Here is a 13,441-nt window from a genome sequence, read left to right as displayed (position 1 = left end):
ACTTTACCCTGAGGGCAAAGGAATCTCACTGAAGAGTTGAAGTCAGGGGAGTATGACCTGTTCAGATCACTCTGACTGCTCTTTGGGGAATAAGGGCACGTAGACCAGCTAGAGGTACTTATAGTGCTGGAGGAGGTGGTGGTTTGGACCAGGATGATGGTAGTGCAAAGAGAGAAAAGTAGACAAATTGGGAGATGTTTGGGAAGTAAAGTGTCTAGGTCTTCCTGGTGATGAGTTAGATAGAAGGGGAGGGGAAGAACTTAAGGGCAAGGCTGGGTTTTGGTCTGGGCAATTAGGGTATTGGCAGTCCCACCTACAGACATGAGGAAAATCGGTCAGGGTTGGGGTGGAGTAGAATCAAGAGTTCTGTTTAGGACATAGAAAGCTCGAGTTGTTTAATAGCCTTCAAAGTAGAGATGTCAAGTTACATGATCCTGTGGCTCAGGGGAGCCACAGGTGCTAGAGATACAAATTTGGAAATCACCAGGCAGAGAGAACAGAAAGAAGGCCAATTTGGTTGAAGCATGTGAGCAAGAAAGTGGCACATGAGGAAGTTCGAAAGGTGGGCAAAGGCAGATCATGTAAGGTCTTGGAGGTAGTAGGCTGCAGCCAGCTCGTACTGGCCCAGTTGAACTGATTGTTAAATTTCAGGAAATTTACGGGCTGCCTGACCCCACTGGGTGTAGCTTGAAATCAGCCATAGTAGGAGTGTTTACACCACAGAAATCAGCAAGTTAACATTTTATCATCACATTACCGCTTGTAGGCCACAGTAAGAAATTTGGATTTTATTGTAAGTGTGATGCAGAGCCACAAAAGTATTTTACCAAGGGAGTGAAAAGATCTGATTTACTTTTTTTTAAAAAAATCACTCTGGGCCACTCCATAGAGAATGGACTATAGAGGGAGAAGGCAAGGAGAACACTTAAGTTGCTTTTCAATATTTCAATCTTAGAGTAGCAAGAGGAACTGGAAATCTTGTGATTAGGCAGGTATTTTTTTTTTTAAGGGGGGGTGGGGGTTAGGAAGCTTAATTTCTCTTTGGCAATAGTTCTTTGCTGATGATTGTGAAAAGGAAAGGAGGTCAAGTCTGAATCGCTATAGGGGAAACACTTCAAAATAAGACATTGACCAAGGACCCCTGACCATTTTGGCTCCTCTAACTCCTAGACTGGGAGACTCAGTTTGTCTACTTCCTGTTCTGTTTCTTGTAACCTGGTCTGTGCTTGGTTGTTACTGTACCTGAAAGTGAAAGTGTAAGCCAGAAATTTGACCTTTCACTTTGATAGAGAACCCTGTATTTTGAAAGTAGAGAGTGTTGATACTTCAAGATGGATTAAGGCAGAAAGATAAAACAATCATTCATATCAAATAAAGAACTATGAAACCTCCTTAGTGTGCAGACCACAAACCTAACATTATAACCATTCAGAGCTGAGTAAGCAAATTCATAATATAAATAGCCTGATTGTGGGGATAGTAAAACTCTACCAAAAGAAGCTGCTTTTAAACCTTATTGAAATAACTATTTACGAAGAATAGTGGCAAACCTTATTGAGGACTTCTTAGGGTCCTGGCACTCTTCACTGCCTCGTTTCATGATCACAGCAACTCTGAGAGATTTGATCATCCCCATTTTTGAGCCTCCTCCCAGGGAAGTTAACGAACTTGCTTAAAGTCACACAGCTAGTGAGCAGAAGAGACAAAGATTCAGATTCAGGTCTGGGTGATGCTATAGTCCATGTCACGCAACATTTTTGCTCTGCTCAGTCGTCCACAGACCACTCAGCTGTGCACAAAAGCAGGGCCTGAAGAGTTTTTCTACTAGGTGGCCCTACGTTAACCTAGCTTCAGTTATATATAATAAAAGGGAATGTCTTTCAAAAATTTAATAATTCAGACTACCCTCCCAGCCCTGCGACACACACATACACAAGTTGGAATTAGTGACACTATTGTATGCTTTCTTGAATGTCCTTATTGGAGATGGGCAGTTCAGCAAAAGGTAGTCAGGTAGGGTGTCCTGCAAGGGCATGAGTTAGAGAGCAACACAACTTGTGATTTTGAATCTCAGAGCCTAGAGGCCAAGATTAGGGAGTCACCAGGAGACAGGATCCTGGAGTGAAGATTACAGTAGACCAGGAGCCTTCTAGTCCTGCCTCTGCTACACAGGAGCTAAAGATTTTAGTTGTCACTTTCCCATTCAGGGTGTTTGGTTTTCATCTGTCAAATGAAGTAATTGGACTGGAAGATCTTTATTTTAAATATTTTTATTGTAAACCTTAGCAAACATACAAACATTCTTGACATACAACATTCTGTACATGGTGTACAGTCAGTCAGTGGCTCACAGCATCATCAAATAGTTGTGTATTCATCACCATGATCTTTTTTTTAAACATTTGCATCTCTTCAGCAAAAGAAACAAAAAACTCATACATGCCATACCCCTTGCCCCTCCTTCTCATTGACCATTATATTTCAATCTACTCAATTTATTTTAAACTTGTTCCCCCTATTATTTGTTTATTTTTTATCCATATTTTTTACTCATCTTGGACTAGAAGATCTTAAGGTCCCTTTCAGATTTCTGCATCTTTGGTTGGGGGAATCTTGTTTATCAGGGCCTCTAGAGTAAATTGAAGATCCAGGAATTAGAAGGAGAGAAAGAGCCAGATTTCATGGTCAGAGACAATAAAGATCAAGAGTCCAGAAGGCCTCACCTTCTGGGTAGTTTGTTTGAATCATTAAAATTGAGTTTTAAGCACCATTTCTCTATTTGCAGTTTGTTCATATATTCTACAGATTTTTATGGAGGATGAAAAAGAGAGCAGCTCTTCTCCATTGGGGAACTCACAGTCTCCTAGGAAAGAAAGACATGAAACAACTAAAATAGAACAAAATAAAATGTATTGATTTTAACTGAATGACCTTAGTCAAGTTATTTAACCTGTCCCTGAGCCTCAGTTTCCTCAATTGTAACATGCACATAAGCAGTCAACAAATGTTAGCAGCTATTTATTAGTAGAACAATATTATTATGGGTGATTTTGCTTCTTTATAGTACCTTTAAAATGTTATTGTGAGGATAAAAATAAAATAGTTGAATTTCAATATTTATTTTCTAAAAAGATGCTGCATTACAACGTTACATTGTATAGGTCTTGACGTCCTTACATAAAATTATGTCAAATGCTCTAAAAATTTGAGGTGAAAGTATATATCTCCCATATAATCTGGCAATCCCATTACTAGGTATATACTCAGAAGAACTGAAAGCAGGGGTTTCAGCATAGCGGCATTATTCACAGTTGCCAAGAGCTGGAAACAACCCAAGTGTCCATCAATGGATGAATGGAGAAACAAACTGTGGTATATACATATAAATGACTATTATTCAGCAGTAAGAAGGACTAAGTCCTGAAGCATGGGACAACATGGATGAACTGTGAGGACATTATGTTGAATGAAATAAGACAGACACAAAAGGGCAAATATTGTATGATCTCACTAATATGAGCTAATTATAATAAGTAAACTCATAGCGTTAAAACCTACACTATAGGTTACAAGGAAATAGAATGGGTAGAGAATGGGCGTGGGTACTTAATGTGTGCAGAATTTTTAACTAGGTTGAATTTAAATGTTTGGAAACAGGTAGAAGTGATGGTAGCACAATATGGTGAGAATAATTAACAACACTGAAATATGTGTGATTGCGGTTGAAAGAGGAAGTTTAGAGTCAAGTATGTCACTAGAAGGAAAGCTAGAGGTTAAAGCATGGGACTGTATAACACAGTGAACCCTGTGGTGAATGATGACAGTGATTTATAGTACAGATATAAAAATGATCTTTCAAGAACTAGAATAAATGTACATCACTACATACAGGAGTTAGTAATAGAGGGGTATATGGGGAAAGTGTACCTATTGTAAACTATGGACTATAATTAAAAGTGTTTTTATTTTATTTTATTTTATTTTATCTCATTGTAACTTTATTTTATTTTAAATTTTATTTTATTTTATTTTATATGCTGTATGGCGGGGTCACATGTCATTCTTTTTCCATGTGAGTATCCCATTAATGCAGCACCATTTGTTGAATTTTGTTTGTTAGTTTCTTTCTTTCTTTTGTTTGTTTGTTTGTTTGTTTTGGGGAAGTGCATGGGTGGGGAATCACACCCGGTCTCCCAAATGGCAAGTGAGAATTCTACCACTGAACTACTACCCTTGCAACCCCAATAGTAGTATTTTAATATTCTTTCATCAGCAGTAACAAGTGTACTACACCAAGGCTAAGGGTCAATAATAGTGGAGGACAAGGGGCATGGGATGTTTTGGTTTGTTTGTTTTGATGAATGAAAATGTTCTAAAATCAGTCATGGTAACAAATGCACAACTATATGATGATACTATGAACCACTGATTGTGCACTTTGGAGGGACTGTATGGTATGTGGATATGTCTCAAACTGCTTTTTAAAAGTTCCTATACTTAGCATTATATGCATTCATTCAGCAAACATTTATTGAGCACCAGCCATGTGCCAGCTTCTGGGGATGGCACTAGAAATACAGAAATTATCAAGACTCAGTCCTCAAAACAGAGCATACAGCCCACTAGGTAAAAACAGACATGTAAATCAGACATTACAATATGGTTGTGAAAGATGCGTCCTTGAAAGAGTTGCCTATATTCACCATCTCCAATCTCTTTCATCGTCTCTTGAATCCATTCCAATCAGGTGGTTGTACTCATCTCCCAGTAGAAGCATTTGTTCTTAAGGTGACCAGTTACCTCCATGTCTAAAGCCAATGGAATATCCTCATTCCTCATCTTGCCTGACCAGTAGCAGCTCACCACTTGCTCTCTCTTGGCACACTGCCTTCGCTTAGCTTCCAGGATGCCACACTCTCTCTGTTTTCCTCCTACTTCACTGACTATTCCTTCTCAGTCTTCTTTGCTAGTCCTGCTCTTCTCCCTGACTTCTAAATGTTCTAATGTCCGTGCTCTCTAGCCTTAGACTCCCTCAGTGAGCTCATCTGGTCTCCTGGTTTGAAATACTGTCTATGTGCTAATGTCCCTGAACTTCTCCCCTGAACTCCAGACTGTGTAACCAACTTGGATGTCTAAAAGGCATCCCACAATTGAATTTCTGATTCTCTTCCTTTCTCCTGCAAAAAAAAAAAAAAAAAAAATACAAAGCCAACCTGCTTGGATTGGAGTGGCTGGAGGGAAGTACATGCAACTGTTGAGATGTTTCCAGTAGCCTTGATTCTTGAGGACGAGTGTATAAAGATAGAACTATTACAATGTGACTGTGTGATGGTGATTTGAAAACCTTGAGTCTGATGCTCCTTTTATCCAGGGTATGGACAGATAAGTAAAAAATATATATATGGATAAAAAATAAATAAATAATAGGGAGGACAAAGGGTAAAATTAATTGGGTAGATGGAAATAGTAGTGGTCAATGAGAGGGAGGGGTAAGGGGTTTGGGGTGTGTGAGTTTTTTCTTTTTTCTTTTTATTTCTTTTTTGGAGTGATGCAAATGTTCTAAAAAATGATCGTGGTGATGAAGATGCAATGGTGTGATGATATTATGAGCCACTGATTGTACACCACATATGGAATGTATATGTGTGAAGATTTCTCAATAAAAATATTTTTTAAAAAAACTGCTTTTCCCACAGTTTGCCCCATCTTACTAAATGAAGCTTCCATTCACCCAGTTGTTCAGGCCAGAAACTTTGCAGTCATCCGTGACTCCTCTCTTCTTCTGACACCCTCATCCAATCCATCAGCAAATCCTGGTGACTCTATCTTCAGAATATATGCAGAATCTGACCACTGCTCATGACCCCACTGTCAGCTTCCCAGTCCAAGCCTCCATCATTTCTTGCCTTGATTATTGTAGTAATCTCCTAACCAGTCTCCATCCTTCTACCCTTACCCCCACCCTTGCATCTTTCTCAACACAGCAACCAAAGTGATCCTGTTAAAATATAAATCGGTGTTAAAATAAACTGAGTAGATTGAAATACCAGTGATCAATGAAAGGGAGTGGTAAGAGGTATAGAAAAAAATAGAGGGAACAAAGGTGAAAATATATTGGGTAGATGGAAATAGTGGTCAATGCAAGGGAGGGGTAAGGGGTATGGTATGTATGAGTTTTTTCTTTTTTTCTTTTTGTATCTTTTTCTGGACTGATGCAAATGTTCTAAGAAATGATCATGGTGAGGAATACACAATTATGTGATGATATTGTGAGCCATTAATTTCACACCTAGTATGGAATGTTCATATGTTAAGAATGTTCATGTTTATATGTTGTGCTGTTTGGTCAATAAAAATATTTAAAAATTATATATATAAATTGGATCATGTCATTCTTCTGTTCATATCCCTCCAGTGACTCCCTGTTTCACTAGGTAAAAGCCAAAATGCTTACAATGGCCTACCCCTTACATCTTACATGATCTAGTCCACTTTGACTTTTTTGATTTTATCTCCTATTAACTCCCTCCCCTTCCATTCCTGTCACAATGGCTTCCTTGTTTCTCCTACACTACAGATACATTCCTGCCTCAGGGCCTTTGCATATATCAGTAGGGTTCAGTTTTTCACTTCTTTTAGACTTTACTCAAAGGTCATCTTGGTGGGATTGTTCCTTAACAACCCTAATTAAAATGTCACTGCCCTTACCAGGCACTACCTAAATCTTTTCCCAGCTTTTATTTTCTCCAAAGCACTCACTGCTTTTTAATTTTGATATCAGTTACTTATTTATTTTATTTGCCCATTTCTTCCCCAACTAGAATTTCAACCCTGTGCAAACAGGGGTTTTTGTCTTTTTTGTTTAGTGCTGTGTCCTCAGTGCCTGGCACATAGTTGGTACTCGGTAAATATTTGAATAAATGAAATATTCAGAGGGGCTAAGGGAAGCCGATGAGAGTACAAAGAAAAAGAGCTAAGGAGCACAATCAGTATGATTTGAGTGAATGACTCTGGAAAAGTTGTCATTGAAGGGCCTTGTATGTCATTCTAAGGAGCTTGGATTTCATCCTATAGATGGTGGAGAGTCAGCAAAGGAATCAGTGGTCCAAACTGAAATTTTAGAAGCTCATCTTGGCTGCATTATGAAGGGTGAAATGGAAAAGGGCAAGTCAGGGTTCAGGCAGCCAATGAGAGACTGTTGCAGTAAGATATGCGTGTGATGATGGTAGCCTGAACTAAGAGAGTGGCAACTGGGATATAATACAGGGGAAAGATCTAAGAAAGACTAAAAAGATAAAATTGGTAAACTTGATGGTTGATTGAATAGGGCAATAAGGGTGTGAGCGAAAGAAAGACTCACAGGTTTCTGGCTTAGGATAGCTGGTTGGATCGTGATGCATTAGCTGAGAGAGGAAACACAGGAGGAAGAATAAATTTGATGTGGTCAGAGAGATAGGCTACAGTGGTTTCTAGGTATGTCAGATTTTGAGGACCTGTGTGTGTGTGCTTTCCAGGTGGAGATGTCCAGTAGGCACGGGGGTGCTTGGTTTTGGAGCTCAGAAGGAAGGTTAGGCTGGAGATAAAGGTCTGGGAGTCATCTGCCTGTGTATGGTGTTTAAAGTCATGGGTATAGATAGGATTGTCTGGAGAGGGTGTTTAAGTTGAGAAGGACAAAATGCTGCTGTTAGCAGTGCCAAATGCTGCCCCCAAAATTCAGTAAGAGAATGACTAAAAAGTATCTGTTGGATTTGGCAATTAGGAGGTCACTGGTGACCCTGGCCAGAATGGAAGCAGATGCCAGATTGCAATGAGTAGAGCAGTGAGTGGGAAGTGAGGAAGTAGAGTCAGCTAGTGTAGACAGCTCTTTTAAGAAGCTCAAATGAAAAGGGAATGAGATGTCCCTCAATAGTGGATGGAGAAACAAACTACGGTATAGCGACACAATGGAATACTACTGAGTAATAAAAAAAACTATTGATACACACAACAACTTGAGTCCATTTTAGAGGCATTATGCTGGGTGAAATAAGCCAGTCTCAAGAGTTAGAGACTGTACTCTTCCATCTATATGACATTCTCAAAAAGAAGAAACTGTAGTGATAGAGAACACATCATGTTTTCCAGGAGTTTGGGGTGGATAAGGAGGATGTGACTACAAAGAGATGGCCTGAGGGTCTGGGCAGTTGGGGGGGGGGGAGCTGGGGAAGGGGAGGGGCAGGTTACCTGAGAGAACTGTTCTGTGTCCTTTATCACATGAATCAACCTATGGGTTAAAATTCATAGAACTATATTTCCCCAAAAAAGTCTATTACTGTATGTTAATTTGAGAATGAGAGATTGGGCAGTATCTGAAGGGCAAAGGGCAAAGTTAGGATTGAAGGAAGGAGTTGTTTTTAAGATGGGAGGAATTTGAGCTTATACATTTGCTATGGTGCGAAGTCAGGGCTCTGGGGAAAGGTGCCCAAGTTCAAAGGTGTAAGATCCAGGGCACTGGTGGGAAGAAAAGATGTTTGTGAAAAGAAGCAAAAGTTGAGGCCTATATAACATCTGTTTTCCGTATGAACTAGGAGGTGAGGGAATGGGTGTCAGGTGAGGTGCATTGAGTGGTATGGCAAAGGTTTCAAAAACCTGCTGTGAGGATTGAGAAAGGATGCTTTGTACACTTGCTTTGCAGTACGACGGTTGAGGGTTCCGCTGAGGCTAGAGACCAGGAAGCTTCCGTGGCAATGACCTGCCCCTTTGTGGATTTGTCTTTTGTCTTCAGCAGCCTGGAGCAGTGAAGGAGTTTGTGGGGGTGAGGACTTATTGACAGACAAGGTGCAAGGAGCAAAAAAAAAAAAAAAAGAGCTGCAAGGATGAAAATGGAGGAGTGCGAAGCCAGTAATTAAGCAGAGGGCAAACAACTACAGGGCTTAATGATATGAACACTGATGAATAATAATAGGAAGATAGAAATAAGGGAATGAAGGAAGGAGATGGATGAGGACACTATCAGAGCAGTCCTGAAATGTAAGATTTCAGAAGGTGACGTGTAGAGGTAAGAAGTTAAGGGATTTTATTGATATTTGTCATAATTTCTACATAACAGTAATTGCAATAATAGCTCACATTTATCACTCCCTACACAACAGTGCCAGACACTGCTAAGTGCTTTACATGCATCATCTCAATTGTCACAGCAGTCCCATGAAATGGGTACTATTCCTGTTTTCTAAAAATGGAATCTGAAGCTCAAGAAGGTCAGGTAACTTGCACAGGATTCATAGCCAGGAAGTGAAGAAACCAGGATGAGAACCCAACCTGCTGACTTCAGAGTATATGCTCTTCCTACTGTTATCCTATCCTACCTCTTCCGCCTGGAAAATCTTGATTCCATTGCAACAGAATACTATCCTAACCCTAACTAGACATTTCAGAAACAAACCGAAGTACAGGCACAGCTCAATGTAAACTCATCACCATTTCCAAAAACCAGTTATGAAGAGAAAATCCCCTCATAGGGACAAGCAGTGTCAGTTTTAAATTGAGATAACATACTGAAGTCATTTCATCTGCTCATAAAGTTGGTTTTCTAAAGGACAAAGAAAACAAGTTAATTTCAGAGATCGATCATTCTGATAACAGGATTTAGGCAAGATAGTTGTGAGATTGAGATGAAATCCATAGGGTTGGCTGAAGGAATGGGTGGTCAAAGTGGTGTAAATGCGAAGGTCACTGAAGTCGAGGTCCAGAAACTGGGTTGTTTTAATAGGTGCTGAAGTTACCTAAGATGATGGTGAAGCTGGGAGAGTGTGAACCACCAGGTTTCACATTCTTCAATGAAAAAGGAAGAGTGACCATGAGGTCAGTAGATGATAGCAATAACAAGGAGTATGGTTCATGACATGAGCCCCAGATGAGAATTTTTTGGAATGAGAGGTGAAGGAAACAAGGTCCAAGAACAGCAACAGGAAGCTAGAAGGAAACTGGACCCCTCTCCTCCCCACCCTGTGACATCAGTGATGTGGGTAAATAAGCAGCCCCTACTCGAGAGCTTCACAGGGAAGGGATATATCTGAGAGGTTGGGACCAGGAAAGATGAGGAAGCAGGAGGACACTGAAAAAGATTAAGGGCATGGGAATGTGTTTATCATAAGGTAGGAGGTAATGCACATGCAAAATTGAGTCTGTCCCTGAATGGCTGCTTCCTTCCGAGCAGAATAAACCACAAATATGTGAACGGGGGGATCATGATTTTACTGCACGTTAATATTCCTTCTAAGTGCTTGGAACCAGAAGAACTCAGTGGCAGCCATTCTTTGTCATCATCTGGGCCAGGAGCATAGTGTCTAGGGTTCAATTTGACCCTGGCTACTTTGACTAGCACATTTATTTCCTGGTGACTAAAGTGCCTCATCCTACCTTCTATTTCCTGCCAGGCTCAGAGTCCCTATCTTCCCAATTGTGGAGGAGTAGATGTCCACTTCTCAGGAGCAGTGGACTGCTTCCGGCAGATAGTGAAGGCCCAAGGGGTGTTGGGGCTCTGGAATGGACTGACAGCCAACTTACTCAAGGTGAGAGGGTGGACAGTCTCCACCTGCTTCTCTGCCTCTTCCAATGTTACTCTCTTCCTTTGTCACTCACATCCCCCATAACCGAGAGTTTGTGTGGAAACATCTTCACTTGCATGGATGATAGCACGAGTCCCCTGAGAACAGACCAGCTGTCAACCCTGAAGAGGGGGGACCCTGTGCAGTGTTGGAGTAACCCACCCCGAGGAGCTGAGAATTTAGAGGTTCTTAACATGGGGATCATGAACCCCTAAGGGGAATCGAACCCCCCAAACTAAAACGTGTATGTATGGACATATGTGCCTCTCCCTAAAGAGGGTCCGTAACTTTCATCATATTCCAAAAGAACTCCATGACCAAAAAAAAAAAAGTTAAAAACTCCACACTATAGAGGGAAATACTAGTGGTCAATGAGAGGGAGGGGTAAGGGGTATGGTATGTATGAGTTTTTTCTTTTTTTCTTTTTATTTCTTTTTCTGGAGTGATGTAAATGTTCTGAAAAATGATCATGGTGATGAATATACAACTATGTGATGACATTGTGAACCACTGAATGCACAAGTATGGAATGTTCATATGTTAAGAATGTTCATGTTGTATGTTGATTGGTTTTATTAATAAAAATTTAAAACAAAAGCAAAAACAAAAAAAACCTCCAAACTAACTTTGCACTAAGTTGTTAGGTGATTCCAATCAAGGCAAGTATATACTGATTGTCTATACTGATATTAGTCTAGATCCAGGGCTTCCTCAGGTGTGCCCTTCAATCATTCCTCATTCCTCTCCCCCAACCCTCACTGTGCCAGCTTTCATTCTGCCACCTTCTCTGATTCCACCAAGAATTACCAAGTTGAACTGACCACAGTGTTCACCTCACTTTGCTCTGATCCAAGTTTATTGCAGACCCATTGACATTTTCCTTTTAAGAATTATGTTAATTCTTCAACTATCTTTTAACATGATTTTCATTTCCCTTTTTCTTAACAGATAATTCCATATTTTGGAGTTATGTTTAGCACCTTTGAGTTCTGCAAGAGAATCTGTCTTTACCAAAATGGTTATATTGTGTCTCCTCTGAGTTATAAGTTGACCCCAGGGGTGGATCAGAGTTTGCAGCCCCAGGAATTAAGGGAATTAAAGAAGTTCTTCAAAACTGGAAAACTAAAGTCTAAGAAACCAACTCTTTAAAACTGAGTAGAACTAGAAGTGTTAGGATCCTAGATAAACGTCACCTCATAATTGTATAGTGCTGAGAAGGTCCTCCAGTCTGCTGCTCTTGGAAATGAGAAGGTCAGCCTTCCGCCGCCTCTGAGCTCCAAACTGATGTCCTTGTGAAAACCTGCACCGTGGGAAGGTTTCTTAACACGACTGGTTCCTGACGGTATTCCACCAGATTTTATAACCAAAGCTTAGCAGTAATAAAATGTGCAATTCATATTCTGAATAGAAACATGGCACTCAAAGCAACTTATAGTTGAAGTGGAAGTAGCAGAGGAGATGCACATCATGAAGCTCAGCCACATGGTCACAGTCCAGGCAAAGCTTGCATTAACCAATGCAGCCCTCGTTCCTCTCAAATTAGCCCAAGGCTTCCCAATACAGTGGTCCTTATATGCATAATCTTTGGTGACTACTGAGCGCATGCACCACAGTATAGATTACAATTTATCAGAAACTAAATGAAAACTTTTAACATTTCCTAGTTATCACTATCATAATAGAGCCATCCTCTTTTATTTAGGTTTGAAGCTTCCCACACTGAGAATCTTGTATTTTAGGAAGGCAGCTTTACCATGACTGCTTAATTATGCTCCAGAAGCTCTTCTTCTGATTGAAATCATGTACAGTTCAAGTGGCCCGAATTCTCTGCATTTTTAACTGGTTTGGCAAGCCTACACTGAAAATGAATTATTTAGACAACTTAAGTTATTCTCACAAGATGTTCCAGTTGCCCAGAAATGGAATATTTGACATACATACAAAAAAAAAAGTAACTGAACAAAACCACTCCAGGCTAATCATCTGCACTAGAATTTTCTTAAAAAATCAAATTTGGGGATTGTTCTACCTTGGGGATTCTACATAAAGTTTATATAACTTTTGAATAGAGCCTATTTATGCATTTTTAAAAAAACATTATTATCTAACATCAAATTGTTAATTCATACATAGAAGGGGGGTTTCAGTATGTTGAAAATATTTTTACCTATTAAATTTATTTTCCAAAGAAAAGTGATGTACTGTTCATTTGTTACTAATCAGAGTTGTAAAAACTATGATTGACTACATCCTGCTCAAAATTTCTAAACTCCCAGAACCTTCTCCTATTTAATATTTACCAAAATAACTAATATATCCAATTGCTTTGGCAGACTGTGTTATATGAGGAATGGCAGTTAACACATACGTGAAAATCTCATCTGTAGCCTAATCTGTTAGAGTCTGGAGGGTGGTAAATTCTTTACCCAGATTTAGTAGTTCATGTTTGTTACTCTCTATTTTCCTTGAATTGAGCAAATTTTCAAAAAGTCCTGAAAGCTACAAAACATTTTTTTTTTTACTTTAGTATAACAATCTAAAATCCTATCCCTGCGGCTGTTTATATCATAGTCATATCTTCTATATATTCTTCTACATGTAATATAAACCCTTGCTACTGCCATACACAGGGATGTTTCCTCAGGTGCAGTTTTGATTTTTTTTTTAATAAATTAAGTGGGGAAAAGGATATGCCTTATTTTTCTAATTTCAGAACAATTCTTTAAAACTCTAGTTCGGTTCTGAAAATGAAGTTTCAGATCTTTTCATTTTATCACAGGTATGAAGGGAGTGTTCTGCTGTTTAGCCAGCAGTGTTCACTACACTGGACTAAGTATTTTAGGAGGATTATA

At 39.6% G+C, this 13,441-nt stretch overlaps 1 protein-coding gene across 1 annotated transcript in view; it reads left to right on the top strand.

Annotated features, from left to right (window-relative positions):
- SLC25A43 (solute carrier family 25 member 43) overlaps window positions 1-12,750 on the top strand; it is a 60,758-nt gene extending 48,008 nt beyond the window's left edge. Inside the window, exons 4-5 of the mRNA XM_077146492.1 lie at window positions 10,419-10,553; window positions 11,538-12,750. Of these exons, the coding sequence (XP_077002607.1) occupies window positions 10,419-10,553; window positions 11,538-11,738 (336 nt within the window). The 3' untranslated portion in view covers window positions 11,739-12,750. The remainder of the gene's footprint in view (window positions 1-10,418; window positions 10,554-11,537) is intronic.
- Window positions 12,751-13,441: the final 691 nt, after the last annotated feature.

This window comes from Tamandua tetradactyla, chromosome X (assembly GCF_023851605.1).
Source record: "Tamandua tetradactyla isolate mTamTet1 chromosome X, mTamTet1.pri, whole genome shotgun sequence".
Classification (NCBI taxonomy): Eukaryota; Metazoa; Chordata; class Mammalia; order Pilosa; family Myrmecophagidae; genus Tamandua; species Tamandua tetradactyla.
Note: the sequence above shows the minus strand (reverse complement) of the source record. Positions and strands in the feature narration are given on the sequence as shown.